At 38.6% G+C, this 19,463-nt stretch overlaps 1 protein-coding gene across 1 annotated transcript in view; it reads left to right on the top strand.

The window, feature by feature from the left end:
• Positions 1-19,463, top strand: part of RUFY1 (RUN and FYVE domain containing 1) — a 73,145-nt gene that overhangs the window by 33,294 nt on the left and 20,388 nt on the right. Inside the window, exons 4-10 of the mRNA XM_006898110.1 lie at positions 1,472-1,573; positions 1,872-1,995; positions 8,438-8,499; positions 11,335-11,400; positions 14,604-14,673; positions 17,146-17,247; positions 19,075-19,191. Of these exons, the coding sequence (XP_006898172.1) occupies positions 1,472-1,573; positions 1,872-1,995; positions 8,438-8,499; positions 11,335-11,400; positions 14,604-14,673; positions 17,146-17,247; positions 19,075-19,191 (643 nt within the window). The remainder of the gene's footprint in view (positions 1-1,471; positions 1,574-1,871; positions 1,996-8,437; positions 8,500-11,334; positions 11,401-14,603; positions 14,674-17,145; positions 17,248-19,074; positions 19,192-19,463) is intronic.

Consider the following 19,463-nt stretch of genomic DNA (forward strand, 5'->3'; position numbering starts at 1 on the left):
TCCTCTGGGGTCTCACAGTCTTCGCTCCTCTGGAGTTCCGCGGCAGGTGGCTGGCTGTTGTTCTTCCTGGGTCTCTTCCGGGTCCCTCTCGCGGCGTTCCCCCGTCTGGCGGCGCCGTTCCCCTGGTCTGGCGGGCGGCGGCGTGCGTTCCTCCCGGTGGGCGGCGGCGTGTGTTCCTCCCTGCGGGCAGCGGCGTGCGTTGCACTGCGTCGCCCTCGCGCTGTGTCGCCCCGGGGATGGCTGTTTCTGACCTCTACTGACTCCACAAGGAGGAACTGCCCCCATAATAATTTTTCACAGCACAAAACCAATTCCTGTGAGGTCAGACATGTCCGCCATGCTCTCACACCTCCAGTCACTAATTCCACCACTAATTTTACTGCTCCTTTGCATTTGAAATCTGTTGTAATAGCTCACAGAGCACATAGAATTATGCTTATGATTATAGGGTTTATTGGGGAAGTTAAAAAGATACAATTTTAGTTAACAATAGGATAGTTTTTCAGTCGGTACAGCTTCAGCCTCACAGCTTTAGACCATTATTACAAAACTCTTACTCATGCCAGTATGGCTTTCCCCGCAAGTCCTCCAAGAAATTTGGGTGAAGACTCCTGGCTCTGATTCTATGGGTAGTAGTCTCAGAGTCAGCTCTGTCTCTTGTCAGGTTTCTGTCTGCTGCTGCTCTTCTGCAGGTCTGACTGGTGCAAGACTCTGGCCTTAAAGAGCAAACTGCATTCTCTGTTTCTTTGCTTGTGCTGAAATTCTCAAAATCTGCCACTGAGCCTTCTCCATTTACTTGGGAACTAGCTAGTCATCACGTCTGTTTGCATGTCTGTCACCTGTCTATGTATCAAAGTCAAAGTTAATGGCTGGAAAAGTAATTTTGAACAATAAATCACTAACATCACAACATTTCTATTGCCTTAGAAGTTGTATGAGACTTTAATCAGCATTGTGTTCTATATTAGTCTTTTTAATATACACAACTTTTGCTTCAGAGATCACAATTTTGTGGTTTAATAATTTTTCTTCGTATATTTAAAAAAAAATCCATACCATAGTACAAAATTTGAACAGTATTCCCATCTCATACTTCCTTCTCCACAGATTCCCCTTTCCACCTCCAGGCAGCTAGTTTCACTGGGTACTCTGCATCTGCTCACACTGTCATTGCCATTGAATCAGAACAAACTTACAGCTGACCCTCCAGCAGGCTTTCAGAGGCTGTAAATCACATGCGGGGAGATTGTGCATCTTTCTCCCAAGGAGCCACTAGAGGAGTAGAACTGCTGGAGAAGCGGCACCTTTGGGTTAGCAGTGCACCTCTTGTGAACTCCTCCACTGTCGTGTGTCTGTTTGGGCATGTCTAGCTTTCTGGCTAAATTGGGTTGTTGATTTTCTTTGGGTTTGTTTGATTGGGTTTGTATAATTTGTCAGGCTGCAACAGTTTGATGATCTGATTTAATTCTAGGACAGCTGTGGGAAGAGGAAGAGCTTGGCTTTATCTTGCACTCATGCAAAAGAAACTGGCAGATTATCTGAAAGTGCTTATAGACAATAAACATCTCTTAAGGTATTTTACTGTCAATATTTGTTCATGACAGCTTTGTAGATAATTAAAAATAGACCTGTAGAGGGGATTTTTTGTGTTTTTTTTAATTAAAGCAATGATAATATGTAATGTTTGAAACTTTTGTTCAAATTTTTTAATCTATAGTTTTAAGATAGGAAATGACATGGTGTAGAGGGGAGTAAAAGGAATAAACAAATGGCCATCATCAGCCAAGGGTTGGAAAGGCAGAGTAGGTTGGGGTGAAGAAGAGTGGAGAGGGAATTTCTGAGTAGCTCCCTGTTATATCCATCTCTTTTAGTGAGTTCTATGAGCCTGAGGCATTAATGATGGAAGAAGAAGGGACGGTGATTGTCGGTCTGCTGGTGGGACTCAATGTTCTTGACGCCAATCTCTGCTTAAAAGGAGAAGACTTGGATTCTCAGGTAAAATAATCTTTAGCTATAGTAGCATTCCTTTATCAATCCAGGGCTGTTCTGTATTACCTGCAGTAACCAGGTAACTGCAGACATGTACTGAATCTATGAAAGGGGCTAGTAACAAAAGACTTCCTGATAGAGTGAGTGTGCAAGTTCTGTGCTAGGAGAACGGACCAGTGATGGGGGAAGATTCCAGGAGGAAGAGGGTCTTGGAGCTGTGCCATGAAGATAGACAGCTCAAGGAAGGGTGGAAAACAGGAGAGGCAAAAGCAAAGAGGCATACACAGAAAGCTTGGCATGTTTAAGGATAAGCAGACAGTTCTTCAGAGTTAGAATGCAGAATTCTTGAGGAGTGATATAAATGTGGAGGTTGACCCCAGTGATCAGGGATCAACCTAATGCCATATTAAAGGGTTTTCATTCCTGGCGTTTTTAGAAGGCTGTTAGAGGTTTTTAAGCAGTGCACTGAAATGATCAGCCTAGATTTAAGAAAGATCCCTCTAGCAACCATTCAGGTCATGAGTGAGAAGTGGCCAAAAGTAGAGACAACAAAAACCATGAAGGATATTGTCTAGAAGTCTCGTGAGAATAGGGAATAGGAAAATAGAGTCAGGAAAGGTGAAGACAGGGTGATAAAATGGGTCGTAAATTAAGCCACCATGATGGGTAGACTGCCTTGTCAGGGGAGAGCCCTGCCATCTCTTAGTACAGGCTTTCTTATTGCATGAGAGCTGTTGGCCAGGGCTGAGACCTCAACCCCTAATGGCAGTAATTGCAGATGTCTGAGGGAAACAGAAGTGCTTAACCATCCCCTGCCTATACCCCATGCCGAGCTTTCTCTCACCACGTGATTCTGGGGTCTGAGGTCAGCTGGAAGGTTCTTGTTCAAGGGCTTATGTGATTATAGTCAGATGGAGGCTGAGGCTGGCATCAGCGGAAAACTTGCTTTCTCAAGTGTCTACGGAAAAAGGTTCAAAGAGGTAGGGGTTAAAATAGCAGAGGCTTCTCATGTACCACCTCTCAAATGCTCTCATATGATCCCTAGCATGGTGGTTTCAGAGTAGCTCTGCATTCCTTGAATAGAAGCTCAGAACTTCAAAAACCTATATTCTAAGAGCCAGATGGAAGCTATATTGTCTTTTTAATAGCCGTAAAAGTCATACATCATCATTTACATTGCATTCTCTTCATCAAGATACGTGCAGACTGTAGAAATGTTCAAGGGTTAGGAATATAGATTTCTTTTAGAGGAAGATATATGTAAAAAAAGCAAGAGTCATGTGGGACACCATATCTGACCTTTACCAACTTTACAGAGGGAAACAATCCCCATCCACAGTGTCAGTAACACAAAACCAGTAACCCATGATGGCACACATGTCCCCCGCACTCCCATGCCCCTTTCTACTCATCTCAACACCAGTCTTACTGTTTGGCTGGGTCCAAAATCTGATGTGAAAGCTCCCTCATATTAGGGGAGATAAAACGTTGTAATTCAGAGTAATAACAAAATTCAGTCATGATAGCTCCCAAAATGTGCACTTAGGCATTCAGCCTTGAGCCTTGTGGTTCTCAGTGTTCCCAAGTTCTCGGTCCTGCCAATATTGGCTCCCTCCAAGTCGTACCTCATATCCAGTTTTCCAGTTCAGCTGTTGCTGGTGCTACTGCTGTCCCAAAGTATGTCATACATTTTAACTAGTTTAAGGAGGTTTCTCTTTTCTGGCTAGGCAAAGAACTCTATGCTGAATGAAGTATGCCTCTCTGCAGGTAGAGCTCTTCAGTTTATTGGCAAGACTATCCAATCCTCTTATAGATTGTTGAGACTGGCCAAACTCCTTGTGAAATGGTAGATCGACAGTCCCCAAGTAGATAGGCCTACAATGCCCCATTCACATAAGTCCTCCCTATCCACATAGCAACGTCAAGGGTTAGAGAAGTCGTATTGAAAGATAAACTCATGTCAAAGAATTTCCAGGCATCTTTTAAAATTATCACAGACTTCTGAGCTGCCATATATGTTACATATATTTTTACCACATACACACATGTATACACAAATCACAGATAGGTTTGATTGTAATATAAGTGGGGTTCCTATAATGAGACTAATACTTCATGTACTATTTTTGTTATTGTTGCTAGTGTCAGAGAGGCATGAAATGCTATTCAGTGTTGCTTTGATTTTTGTTTGTCTGATTACTAGTGAGTTGAATATACTTTCAAAGGTTTTGTTGTTTACCTTGGAGTCCATTTTCAACTCTTAGTGACTCTTGGGTCAGTGTAGAACAGCCCTATAGGAGTTCTTGGCCTATCTTTATAGGTCTCAGATTTACATCTTGTTGTTATTATTGTTATGTGTCGTCAAGACGCTTGTGACTCATAGCAACCCTATGTACAACAGCCCTGAAATCTGCTCTATCCTGTGCCAACTTTACTGTCTCCGACACACCTACCCTCATTATCTCAGTCACTGAATCAACCCATCACATCGATGGTCTTCCTCTTTCTCGGTCCCTCCATCCTTCCTACATCTAAGCACCTTTCTGTATCTGTTGCTATTATAAATGATATATTTTAAAAATTCTATTTCCTAATGTCTGATGTACTCACTTTCTAACCCTTTGTAATTGAGATTTTATATATTTTATTAAAATTGATCTCACTAAAATCAATAGACAAATTGAATGAGTATTTACTTGGTATTCTTAACCACTCCTTTCCCAACCCCCCCCCCTTTCCCTTTTTTCTTAAAACACTTCTCTCTTCCCCTGTCTCCATGAAACAACATTCCTAGTTTTCCTTTTTTTAGCCTAGCTAAAGAAATCACCAAGCTCTTACTCTATCAGTCTCCTTAATAAGCTCTCATTTTATCCCTTTCTAAATACTTCTTTCACAAGATTCTTTTCTGGACACTGTCCCTGATTCACTCCATCTCTGCAGTGAATTCATATAAAACTCCATCTTGCCCATCTATTGAGATCTAGACCCATAGAATTTGTGCTTAGATGTAACACAGTTGTTATTATTAGCTACTATCCAATTAATTCCAGTTCATGGCAGTCTCATGAGTATAGAGTAGAGCTATTTCACTGGGTTTGACAACTAATCTTTTGGAAGTTTGTCTCCAGAGCATTCCTTCCAGCGCTCCTCCTAGTGAGATTGAGCCTCCAACCTTGTGACTACCAGTCAAGTGCTTTATCCTGAGCCACCCAGGAACACTTATGTTGTTGTACAGATTTGCTTGTTTTTTTGGCAGTCTGTGGTACTTTCAATATTCTTCGCCAACACCACATTTCAAAGTCATCAATTTTTGTTATTCTTCCCTATTCATTGTCAACTTTCACATGTACATGAAGCAATTTAAAATACTATTGCTTGGGCTAGGTGTGCCTTAATCTTTAAAATTACATCCTTGTTCTTTATTAATATAAAGAGGTTATTGAAAGCAGATTAGTACATCATTTGATTTCTTGACTCTGCTTCCGTGGGTATTGATTGTGGGTCTAAGTAAAATTAAGTTATTGACAACTTCTATCTTTTCTGTTTATCATGATGTTGTTTATTAGTCTAGTTGAGAAGATTTTTGTTATCTTTATGTTGTGGTGTAAATCCATACTGATGGCTACATGCTTGGAGCTTCATAAGTAAGTGTTGCAAGTCTTTTGTTTTCCACAAGCAAGGTTTGTCATCTGTATATCATAGATTGTTGTTAAGTCTTCCTCCAGTCCTGATGTCACATTCTTCTTCATGTAGTCCAACTTCTCATGTTATTTGCTCAGCATACAGATTGAATAGTTATGGTAAAAGGATACAACCCTGGATGCATACCTTTCTTGAGTTTAAACCATGTGTGAACCCCTTGTGTTCACACAACTGCTTCTTGGTATGTATATAGATTCCTCGTGAGCACAGTTAAATGTTCTGGAATTCCCATGTCTCCCAAGAATATCCACAATTTGTTTTGATTTACACAGTCAAATGTTTTTGCATAGTCAGTAAACAAAGTAAATGTCTTTCTCGTCTTCTCCACTTTCCACCAAAATTCATCTGATATCATCAATGATGTCCCCTTTTCCACCTTTTCTGAATGCAGATTGAGTTTCTGTCAATTATTTATTGAAGTGCTTCTCTAGCCATTTTTTAATCATCTTTGGCAAGCCTCTACTTTGATGTTATATTAATGATACTGTTTGATCAGTGTGACAATTCCTCATCAATTTGTCATCCCCAGCAGAGTAGATTATTGTTGCCTGATTCAGAATTACCAGTACCATTCCATTTCCACTCATTTGTCCCTAGGATGTCGATCTCTATGTGTTCCAGTTCATTTTGGACAATTCTTAATTTTCTTAGATTCATACTTTATATATCCCAATTATTAAGGATGCTTACAGCTTTCTCTCATTTGGTAAGTCCTACAGCAAATGAAAGTCCTTTACTCCATCCATCATTAAGGTAGACTGTCCTTTGAGAAGCAGCTCTCCCCAGTTGTATTTTGTGTGCCTTCCAACCTGAGGGCCGCACCTTCCAGCATTCTATCAGGAACCTTTACAGCTGTTCTGCTGCCTTTCAGTCGATTCCTACTCAACTCTGTAAGAGAGTAGAACTGCCCCTAGGGCTTCGGAGGCCAGACAGCTTTACAAAAACAGACTACTATATCTTGCTGTCATAGAGCAGCTGGTTAAGATCGTCAAGCTGATGACCTTAAGTTCACAACTGCATACTTAAGTAATGTGCCTGAGGCTCCTATAGCCATACTTGTAGATATAAAATGGTCTTATTTTGGTTTTGATTTATATTTTCCTAGGGAGCCCTAGTGGCTTACTGATTAGGAATTGTAAAGGTACACAGTTTGAATCCAACAGCTACTCCTCTAGAGAAAGATGGGCAGTCTTCACCCAGGTGATTTACTGCCTCTGCAAATGCACTGGAGGGTCAGCTATGGGTTGGTTCTGACTTGACAGTGTACTACAACAAACAGCAATAACTATGCCGTTTGAATCCACCAGATGCTCTGCTGGAGAAGGAGGGACAATTGCCTCCTGTACCTGTCAGATCTGATCTGACGGTACAAACACACACAAATAATAATTAAATTATTTAAAATAAAATAAAAAAGAAATGCTGAGCGAGTTCTGCCCTTTAAAAAAAAACACCAGCAATAGCTAATAATGTTGTGATGTTATAGAGTAATATTATCACAGTCAAGTAAAATCTTGCTGAAGATAATTTAAAAAATGGCTGGAGCAAATCATCAGGAGGGAACTGCTGAAAACTTGAGCTGGATTTCAGAAGAGAACATGGAACAAGGATGTCATTGCTGACATTAGATAGATTTTGGTTGAAAGCAGACAGTCCTGGAAAGATGTTCAGTTAGATGGCCTAGTGGGTAGGGAGTTGCACTGCCAACCCAAAGACTGGTGGTTAAAATCCACCAGCTGCTCCAAGGGAGAAATCTCCTCCCATGTGTTTTACAGCCTCTGAAAACCCTCTAGAGGGTCATCTGTGAATGTGTTTAGTTGACTGTGGAGACATTAAGCTGTGCAGATCATAACAAATTATGGATATTATTGTGAAGAGTGGGAATTACAGAATACTAAATGTGTTCATATAAAGCCTGTACATAGACCCCCCCCCAAAAAAAAAGGATTGTATCCTCTCTCCCTACTTAATTAATCTGTATGCTGAGCAAACAATCTGAGAAACTGGACTATAAAATGATATTACAGTTAGTGTACCTGTCCATCTTGTTGAAGGTCTTCCTCCCTTTCACTGAGCCTCGACCTTTCCCATTATGATATCTTTTTCCAGGGACTGGCCTAACTTGACAATTTTCCCAAAGTATGTGAGACAGAGTTTCCTATAAAGAGCATCCTGGTTCCCCCTCCTCCAAGACACGCTTGTTTATTCTTTATACAATCCATGGGATATTCAGCACTCTGTTTCAATATCACAATTCAAATGAATCAATCTGTCATCCTTCTTTATTGTCCAACTTTAAGATGCATAACAAGTAATTGAAAAGACTGTGGCTTGGATCAGGCATACCTTAGTCTTTAATCAGACATTGTTGCTCTTTAAGGTGCATCTATTAATCTGTCTCTGTGCAGAATGAAGAATGAAAACAAAGATGTACTGAAACAATTAGGCCCAAGGACTAATGGATCATGAGCACCTCAACCTCCGTGATCCTGAGACCAGGAGAACTAGATAGTACAACCAACGGCCACTCTAAAAAGAATCACAGTAAAAGATCCTGTGTAGAGTGGAGGAATGTGTACAACAAAACGCTAAAAGTGAAAAACACTAAAAAGGCCAACCGTATGACCCAGAGCTGCTTAGCCTAACATAAATAGTTTGTAGAAAAGAGAAGTGTCTCTAAAAGATTTTTTTTGCATATGGAAATTGAGAAATGTTCTTTTTTAATGTAAATTTTGTCTTTTGTCAGGTTGGAGTGATCGATTTTTCCCTTTACCTTAAAGATGTACAGGACCTTGATGGTGGCAAAGAGTAAGTGCTGTGCTCTGTATTTGTTCACATATGCATGTTGTTCTGGCAAAGAATGACATTTTGGTTTTGCTTTTTTTGAACTTGTCGTTTTCATGTGGCTACTTTTAATGGAAGTGCTATTAATGGTTCTCATTGCTTAAGGAATTAATTAAGGAATAGCTATAAGGAAGAGGAGAGAATAAACATGAAACTTCCTCATTCACACTGTCCCCTCATCCCTACTTCTCTCCTTGGAGAATATTGCTCTTTTTTTCTCCTTGCAATTTTTTTTAATCCCTTTACAGGTACTTATGCTTATTGGTGGTATGTTTTGCTCTGTTATTTACTTGCTTGTATATGAATATGGAGGTAATGTATAAATTGCCCTTTGACTTATTCTTTGGTCATAGTGTGTCTCAGATGTTTCTTTCATACCACGTGCAGCTAGCTCTCCCTTATCTTTTTTAGTAAGAGCATTGTTTAAAAAGAGGTTATCTAGGAAGAAAAGAAAAGGGCATTTAGGAATTAAGTATTTTTCTACTCTAAGATTTCCCTTATGAAAAGGATATACTTGTTCCGGTGGCATTGGGTAGGACATCTCTGGGGTGACACTAATAACAACGCTAGGAACAGTGCTTGTCTGTGGGAAGGGGATGGCAGGCAGGCTTGATGGAAAGTTTTCACTGTAAACTAATTGTGTTTGACCATTCTACCGTGTGCCTCTATCACCTGTCTTTTTAAGTCTTCCCTGTCAATGACCCTACAGTCTAGGTGCCTTGGCAGCACCCTACGTGGGAATGGGTCAGTGAGAACCTATCAGTTCTTTAAAACCTTGAGTACAGGGTTTTAATCCACTTGGAATTTAAAATATAGCCTTCACAGCTTTTTTTAAGATGATGTTGTTGTTGTTATGTGCCGTCGAGTCGCTTGCGACGCATAGCAACCCTATGTACAACAGCCCTAAACTCTGCTCTGTCCTGTGCCAATCGCACTGTCTCTGACACTCCCATCCCGCTTACCCCAGTCACTGAATCAATCCACCTCATAGAGGGCCTTCCTCTCCTGCGCTGTCCCTCCACCCTCCCAAGCATGATGTCCCTCTCTAAGGACCAGTCTCTCCTCACAACATGTCCAAAGTATGTTAGATGGAGCCTCAGAATCCTTGCCTCCAAGGAGCCACCCAGTTTAACCCTTTCCAGGACAAATCTGTTTGTTTTCCTAGCAGTCCATGGTATTCTCAATACTCTTCTCCAGCACCATAGCTCAAAGGCATCAATTCTCCTTCTATCCTCCTTGATCAGAATTATTATTTTCTAATAAAAGGCTTGGTGGTAAGAAATTGTGCTGCGAATCCACCAGATGCTGCCCTTAGGAGAAAGATGTGTAATCGCCTCCTGTGGGATTCATTGCCTCTGAAAATCTGCTGGAGGGTCAACTATGGATTCATTCCAACTCGACAGCACACAACAATACCAGTAATAAGGGAATAATAGATTGAAGTATGGGACGTCCATAATTGTTAACATTATGACATATAGACATAAAATAGAATATATGTAACCTACTGACAGAGTACATTTGGAATGTTTCCACTAGATCTTACTTGATGAGAAAAGTATGATGATGAGAATTACATATGATACCTAATTTTCATTTAAAAAATCTGTAATATGTATCCCTTAATGTTTTTATGCTATATTTTAACTCCATACACACATATAATATGCATATGGAGCATACTCAACTGGTGGTTAATATGGATTACTTGGGAGAGCTATGGAAAGGGCAGATGGAGGAAAGCAGGTTAAAAAAATACATTCAGAAGAACAAGTCCAGCACATAAGGTATGAGAGCCTGTAGAATGATCCCAATTGTGCATACATGTTTGTATGTATATAAAAAAATGGGGTAGGAGGGAATTAGAAGGTGGAAAGGTTAAATTTAAAATGCAGTTAGTCCCTACATTGTAGACATCTGACTTAGAAATTGTAGTTACCTTGTAAGAAGTGCCCAAAAGAGAAGTTATTTTTAAAAATTTTTCTTGCGAATTAGAAATTGAGGGTTTTATATTTGTACAACCATCTCAAACATTGTTTATGCTTCAGTTTCTTTTCCAACATGAATACAGCTTAATCCCTTTCCCTAAACTGCCTGTCTATTGTATATTGTGATGGAATACATTTTTATTACGGCATGCTAAAAAAAAAAAGAAAGAAATTGTATTTGCTCCTTAATCTTTGATATACCTTACTTGCTTTGAAACAGTTGGACCCACCCATACTCAAAACATTCTTCTTTACTTTCACTTGCCACATGTGCAACTTTTAAAGCATTGAAAGGGCTAAATAAAAACTGTATTATACTCACCTACATATATATTGAAAGATACACTTGGGAACCAATCTTGTTCATAACCCAGGGCCTGCCTGTATTAATTAACCATACTACCCTGGCCTTTCGAACTGATCAACTTATGTTTCAAAAGCTTCCATCATCTCCTGTCTCAAGTAAGCCGTTTTGAATTTAAGAATCTTTTTTTTTTCCGCCACATTCATACATGTGATGGCTTGGTGCTTCCACTTTGCTGGTGAGGGGCTGGCTGTCTCTCCGAATCCCTAATGTCCAAAAGGCAGCTTCACAAATGGAGGGCATCTGTGGGGGACGCAAGACCTTGACTGTCGCCTCCTTGACCAGTCACTCACTCTTCTCTTAGGGCTAGACATGTCTTACTGAGCTCTGTCTCTTGGTTTCTCTAAAGATATTGGTACTTCTAAAAGGTGATTGGGAAGGTTAGGGGAGAGTTAAATACATTAACCATGAATTTGAGAAGTAACTCCCTTTTCTTTTTTTAAAAAGGCATGAAAGAATTACTGATGTTCTTGATCAAAAGAATTATGTAGAAGAACTCAATAGACACTTAAGGTAAGACTTGCTTCTTTTTTCTAGTGTTAGTTACATACTCTTTGTCCTATAATTTTTTTATGTAATTTGAGTTAGCATAAATAAGAAAAAAAATATATACATGTGCACAGAGTAGAAAAATATTTATTACTGATATATAGATTTGGGAATTCTTTGAGTTTTTGTCATTTTAATTTGCATGGTCTTAGAATCTCAGTGGGTAAATAAAGACTGACTCCACTCCCCATACTGCAGCCATGTAGTTGAATATCACTGCCACTGATGGGAATGTGATATATGCCTCTAGTGGATATTATTTGGAAAAAATGGGTTGAAAACCACATGACCGGACTTCCTGGAACAATTTGATGATACTCATAGGCATCTTTATTTTGGATTTTTGTTTTTTATTGAAAAACTGCTAATGTATTTCATGAAACACATCTCATTGAAGATACTGATGGAAATTAGAAGAGATGGTCTCTAACTGCAAACCTTTTATAATGTCTACCTTTCAAGTTAGCAGTGCTCCACAGGAGAGCCTCTGCCCATGACGCACAGGTGAAGTGTCTCCACATCCCACAACATGCTTAAGAGAATGTTGCTCTAAAGCTTCTTCATTAAGTGTGGTGGTAGCTGCTGTTTGAACAGAGAGATTCTTTATCCAGTCCCATTTTTTTAAGAGTTATTATAAGAATTAGATGTTGAATCTTACCGAATGTCTTTTAGCATCCATCCATGAAGGTAATCAGAACTTTTATCCCCTAACCTGTTGATATGATAGCTATTAGATTATTTTGCTTCTTTTGTCATTTATTTAGTTCTTTAATATTCAATGTTTAGTCATTTTTAAGGTATGCGTCTTTTAATTTTCATCTAATAACTCATATATTTTGTTTTATAACCTTAATTGCAATTGTACAATGCCATTATTTATAACACTTTCAAAGCAAGCAAAATAGAGAATTTCATTAAAGCAAAAAAGCACCCTCTTAGGGCTCCAGGAGATTCCCAGGCCCTATTCATTAGTAAAGAAACGACATACAACACATACAGAGAGGTAGAGATTGACTTCTTCATACTGAACTATTTCCCTTTCACTGAACTAAACTCTACTTGATCATAGTTTTAGTAATTTAATCATTCTTTTAACATATAAGTTGACTTAATTATTCTTTTGGCATGCTATCAAGGTTATGCAGCTTCATAAAGTGAATTAGAAGCTTTGCCTAATTTCTGTGCCTGCCTACAGCTTCTAGTCTATGGACATTATTTCCTGAAAAACAAACTTGAAGCCATCTAGGCCCACAGCTTTTATGGAGCTAATACTTGACTACCTTTTTATTTTTTCCTTAGTTATTGGTCTGTATAGTACTCTTATTTGAGGATAAATAATTTTTGACAATTTATATTTTGTAAGAAAACAAATTTTATTGGTACATTCTGAAGTTAATGTAGAGTTGAAAACTATACACTCTTGAAACTTTTAATTCCTTCCATATTTTTTGTTGTATTCTTTGTCTTAGTCAAGGTTCCTAGAGAAACAGAACTAGTGAGGTAGATAAATAGATACACATAAAAAAGAGTAAGCCTTTTTTATGTGAATGTAAAGACTAAAGACTCCTGTAGTTGGTTTTTTTTTTCCTGTAGCTTTTTTGTCCTAAGTTTGGATCACAGGTCAGGGAACAAGAGATGAGAGAAAGATCAAAGTTCTGCCAAAACAATTGTTTGTAATCTCAAGGCAGATCACACTTTAAGAAAACCTTCTATTCAACTGATTGATTAATTATACTAGATTATCTTATAAAGAATCATTATATTATATGACATTATGGGACAGCAACTGGTCAATGTTTGACCACATTACTGGAAACGTAACCAAGTTGAGGTGTAAAATTAACCTTTTCATTCACTTTTCTACTTTGTAATTTTACTTTTTCTTCCACCCAACTCCTAAACCTTGATTCCTAAGTCTTTCTCAGTTTCTCTCTTTTCTTTCCTCGCCAGTAAAAGAACCTTGTTTGACATTAGGGCCTGTGGCTGGCATCAAAGTAACAGGTTTAGGTGCCAGAACACCTGGACTCAGATCCTGACCACCTTCATAGATGTGTGACCATGAGAGTTCTTTAATATGTCAAGTTCTGGTTTACTTGTCTGTAGGACAAGGAAAAATAATAGAACCTACCTCATTGAACTCGAATTAGGATTAAATGTGTTGATAGAGTTAAAAAGTGTAGTCCTAAAAGCAGTGTTAGTATTGCAGGGATTATGATTTTTGTTGGTTACCAAGTCCACTGTTTTCTATTTTCTGATTCTTTTTAATATAAAGGTAGTATATATTCCTTAGAGAATATTTTAAAAAACAGAAAAAGGCCCAGCAATAGCAAAGTATGACGGGGCATCACACAACAAATGCTAGTGAGTTTGTGGAGATAGTTGAACACTCATTCACTGCTGGTGGGAATATAAAATAGTACACCTACTATGGAAGGTGCTCTGACATTCTGTCAGAAAGCTGGGAATAGAAATACCATTTGACCCAACTATTCCACTACTGTGAATATACCCTAAAGAAACCAGAGCCAGGACAAATACTACATAACACCACTCTTATAAAACAAGACTGACAATGACGTTGAGGAAAACTAAGGAAACAGAGGATGAATAATGAACATTACCATTGGAACAGATGAAGGAGAGAACTGTTTAAAAGGAGTATATGATTAGGCATTATATGTATGACAGTGACCTAGAACAAGGGGTGCATTGCTAGGTTGGCTGGGGGATCGATGGAGGAAGAAAATGTAAAGCAATGGAAAAAATAATAAATATTTTTTAAAGAGAGAAAGATATGAAAAAAGCTTTAAAGATCACATTTCATCCTACTACCAGAAAAGTAAAACCATCTTGTTGTGAATACTGCTTTATGTAATATTCTCAGTTCATTTTAGGTCCTATCATATATTGTATTGTGGGAAGGAGGAAATGTTTCCTTCCTATTTGACTAAAAAAGAAATGAGTACACTGTTCTAGGGGGAAAAATTATTGAAAAGTGTTTGTGTGTGCACCCACACACATATTTAGAATTTTCATCTCCACAGAGTTAGTTCATTGGAGACCCTTTAATTTTCTGTCTCACATAGAAAGTCTAGAAATTTCTGTTCTCAGTGTTTACAGATTAGAAAAACAGCTTTTAGATTTTCGTCTTTACATATTTTCTACAGTTGCACTGTTGGGGATCTTCAGGCCAAGATAGATGGCTTGGAAAAGACAAATTCAAAGCTTCAAGAAGAGGTTTGTATTTACTTATAGGAATCCTTAAAATGAAATTTACAGAGGGTTAAGAGAAATGGCATAGTTGGTATGTCTGACCAGAGTTTATGGTTGGTAGGAACGGGAATTGCTAACCTCAGGTTGAGCTGTGAGTAGACCAGCATGCTCAGCACTCTGCATCCTTGGAGAGTTCCTGATCTGCAGTGCCCAGGGCCTCCAGTGAAAATACTGCTCTGACCAGTTCGATGACTTCTGATTTTTGCTTCAAAGAAGTCTAATAGAGGAGAACTCCTACTTGGAAAATCCCAGCTTCTATTATAAAATTGCTGTTTTCTCTTTCTCACTTTTTTCACCTTTCCTATGAGGTACCGTGTCTCCCTGTTGCCCTTAAAGACATAAACAGCCCACCCTCTCTGTACCTCTGCCTCTTGAAAAGGAAGCAGAATCACTCTTTCCACAGCATGGTCTTTCTCTTCTTTCTCATTAGGAAGAGAGAATGAAAGGACAGAAAGGAGGAGGGCTGAGGCCGAGGAAGAAAGCTTGCTGCCAGCTGCCCGGCAGCCTCCTTTGGACATATCGAGTCTCCTGTTTAGCAGAAGGGGGGTTGCCCAGCCTTTCTGAGCCTTTCCACAGGTAGCGGTCCTTGTCTGCTCAGGTCTTCCCTTACGCAGGACTCCCTGAAAAGGAAGAAGGCCTCGTGGAGGGACTTGAGCATGAAGATCCCATTGTAGGGTCTGGTTATAGGCACACCTGCATAATGAAGGGCTCCCATGTGAGGCTGCTCCTTCCTGAGGGGCCTGAGCTATGAAGCTTTCAGGAGAAAAACTCAATGTGTGACTAAAAGGAAATTCAAAACACATATTCATAAAGAGGCATCATGAGAGAAATTTCACTGAACCTAGATTCAGAGGACTCCTGATCACCTTAGGTAGATAAGCCTTTCAGCCTCAGTTTAGGTAGGTATTGCATGAGAACACTTTGTAACTGTAATAAAGACGTTAATATCATTGAAATATGCCTTATACACCATTTGACCTGTGGAGGCACTCAAGAGATGTTGGTTAATTTTAGAACAAGCAGATCTCTTTGTTCTCTCAGACAAGGTGGCATGCTTTGAATGAAAGCCTAATTTAGTGTTATTTTGTTGTGGTGGTGGTGAAAATATACACAGCACAGCATATGACAATTTAACATAATTAACTTTTGAAATTTAACAAGTAGAGTATTTTTTCTTTAGTAGTAAGTGATTGTTAGAGAAAAATGTGTTACGGTTTTATTCAGGACATGCTTTCTGTATCTACAGAGAGAAGAGTAGAAATTAGACTACTGTTTTTTGGGGTGTTTTTTTTTAGGATAAAATAGTAAAGATTTATTAGAAAGACACATCCCCAAAGGGACAGACCTCTTTCCTTGGAAAGGAAATTAGGCCTACTGTTTTTGTTTGGTGTTTACTTGTTGGCAACTAAGGCCTCTTTCAAAACATAGATGTTTCTTATTGGAGCACAACAATTCTACTTAGGAAACTCAACCCTGGGTTCTGAATCTCCGTGAAAATAATTATGGGGTGCTTTTACACACTTGACAAAGAAGAAATGAGGAATTCCTTGCTTCAGGGTTCCTCCCTCAGCAAATGATGCTAAGAGCACACACAGAAAGTGCCAAGGACAATATCTTCTCACTCCTTTGTATTCTGAGCCTGGAATCAGAAGGGTGTTGGTTGGTGTATTTGCTCACCTCCCTTTCCTCCCAGTATGTCCTCTCTTCAGACAGATCCCCGAAGGCATCTTGCTTCTGTGCACTGGTCCCTAAACCTCAGAACTCCTTCAAGAGGGGATGATACTTCTCCCCTAGGACATGACTCTAGTATTTCTTCCCTAAAGCTGCTTTTATTCTTCTGTTGAGATAAGATGTAGGTGTATTCATTGGTTACAAAAACGAAAAAGAATCAAGAATCAGACAGAAATGCTTATGAACCCTTTGCTAAATGACTTTTATAATTTATTATTGTCCCTGACGTTTCTCAAGTATTTTTAACATAGTTGATTTTAAAGCAGAGTTGAAAGCATACCATAAAAGCTTTTCTATTAATATTCTAAGTCTTGCTAAGTTGTTAGACATTTTTATAAACATTTGACAATATATATATTTCTCTTATGTTTCCACTGTACTTTATTTAACAACTTATTATGAACATTTGACCTGTTTCTAATTTTGGGGTCCCTAAAAATCTTTGACCACATTAAGAAGTATACTATCCTTTTTTGTAAAAGAGGGCTAAATCAGAGGACAGCAGCAGATGGTATAAGGGAGGGATGGTGATTTAATAGAACATTTTGATGTCTTTTTGGAATTTGAACCATGTGAATTGATTAGTTATTCAAAACAGAAAATTTAAAAATTACAAATATGAAAGTTTAATGATACCAAATATGAGGTTTTTGCTGAAGCCGTAAGATCTATTTTGATGTAAACATAGACTTCTTTCTTAATCAGCTTTCAGCTGCAGCAGGCCGGATTTGTTCACTTCAAGAAGAACAGCACCAATTGAGAGAACAAAATGAATTAATTCGTGAAAGAAGTGAAAAAAGTGTAGAGGTGAGAAATTGACCTGGAAATTGAGCACGTTTCACACTTAGACATACCAGTTGGCCTCCTAGTTCAGAGTTTCCTCATGACCCAGGACTCTGCATGCCTGGGTACCTTGTTTGATGCACTCATGCCTCCTGGCGCTGCACCCTTCCCTCCTTCTGAACCTTGACACACGAAGCTCCTGTTCATTCTTTTAAACTACGTTTGTTCACTTACTCCATCTCCTATGATGCCTTTCCTGGTGCCAATATGTAGGTGAAATCTTTACCTCATGTTCCCATAGCTTTTTGGACATTCCTTTGTTGTTGTTAGCATAACTACCTCAGGATGAGGATAGAAAATCTAATTCATCTCTGAATCCACCAGTGTTAAGAACATTCTTAATAAGTACTGAATGATTGATTAGTAAAAATTTCCTAAAAGGAAATAGAGAAAAAAAATCATTTCCTATTAACCACTTTTGTTCTATTTTAAAGAAAATAAAGCAAATTATTTTTAATGACTGGATAAATAAAAGTGGTATACTCGTTGTTTGATAGCATAACTTTCTGTCCACTAGGTCAACAGAGCTCTATGTTGTAGTTGTTGTTGTTGTTTGTTAAGTGCCGTTGAGTCCTGGATGACTCATAGCGACCCTATGAACAAAGACCTGAACACTTGTATAACTTTGGTCGTTTCTAGGCCACAAGACTTCCCTTATTTGAGATTGTTGTGTGTTGTTATGTGCATGCAACTCATAGTGACTCTATGTAAAAGGCTGAAAAATGCTTTATAAGCTTAATGATCGTCATCGTCGTTAATGATTGTTGTTGTTGTTGTTGTTATGTGCCGTCGAGTTGCTTGCAACTCATAGTGACCCTATGTACAACAGCCTTAAACTCTGCTCTGTCCTGTGCCAGTCGCACTGTCTCTGACACTCCCGTTCTGATTATCCCAGTCACTGAATCAATCCACCTCATAGAGGGCCTTCCTCTCCTGCGCCGTCCCTCCACCCTCCCAAGCATGACGTCCCTCTCCAAGGACCGGTCTCCCTCACAACATGTCCAAAGTATGCTAGACGGAGCCTCAGAATCCTTGCCTCCAAGGAGCCACCCAGTTTAACCCTTTCTAGGACAAATCTGTTTGTTTTCCTAGCAGTCCCTGGTATTCTCAATACTCTTCTCCAGCATCACAGCTCAAAGGCGTCAATTCTCCTTCTATAATCATTAGATAGGATATTTTCCAGCCATGAAGAAAAATAAGTCCTAATACATGTTGTGGCCAGGTGAACTTTGAAAACATCCTAAGTGAAATAAGTCAGTCACAAAAAAATAAATATTGTTATGATCTCATCTATATGAAATATGTAGAATAGACAAATTTCTTAGAGATCAAAGTTTACTAATGGTTATGTGAGAAGAAAGAGGGAGTTTTTGCTTAAGAGGCATTGAGTTTCCTTTAAGGGTAAGGGGAAAATTTGGAAACAAATTCTATTAATCATGACTCCATAACATAGTGAATGCCAGTGAACTGTACATTTAAAAATGGTTGGATGGGGATATGTTCTATGTATTTTACTGTATTAATAAATTACATATATATGTATGTATAAATTGTTTTATGAACCTAACTTTTCAAAGATTCATTTTCTCTCATCTTTTTACTTTTCAGGTTCTAGTATTTTAAAACCTTTAACTCTTTCCATTTGTGCTTAAAATATAGGAGTGGTCCTACTTTTTAAAAAAAAAATAGGACATTTATCTCACATGTTTAAAAATTCCATTTTAAAATAATGTGTTAGTTTGTTTTCCTGTAGAATAGGCAAGTCATTCCTATCAAACTTGTTTGATACAGATAACAAAACAGGATACAAAAGTTGAACTGGAAACTTACAAGCAAACACGACAAGGTCTGGATGAGATGTACAGTGATGTGTGGAAGCAGTTGAAAGAGGAGAAGAGAGTCCGAATGGTGAGTGAGTGAGTGAGACTCTACATTAATGCTTTCAGTAGTTTCTTTTTAAAAAATTTTTATTTTAATTGTGATTTGCTTTCAGCATTTTCCACATATCACAATTAAACCTGCTGATGCCCACAGGAAGTCTCAAATTGTCTACCCATTTAAAAAAAAATCAAAAAGCTTTGTTTTGTCACTTTCAGTCTGTGAATGTGTCCTAAAGGAACCAGGCCAGAGCCTGTTTCAAAATGGTTGCACCGTTTGTCTTTATAAACTAGCAACCCATT

The sequence above is a fragment of the Elephantulus edwardii genome, unplaced genomic scaffold, assembly GCF_000299155.1.
Source record: "Elephantulus edwardii isolate Elephantulus edwardi_28Jun2011 unplaced genomic scaffold, EleEdw1.0 scaffold00221, whole genome shotgun sequence".
NCBI lineage: Eukaryota > Metazoa > Chordata > Mammalia > Macroscelidea > Macroscelididae > Elephantulus > Elephantulus edwardii.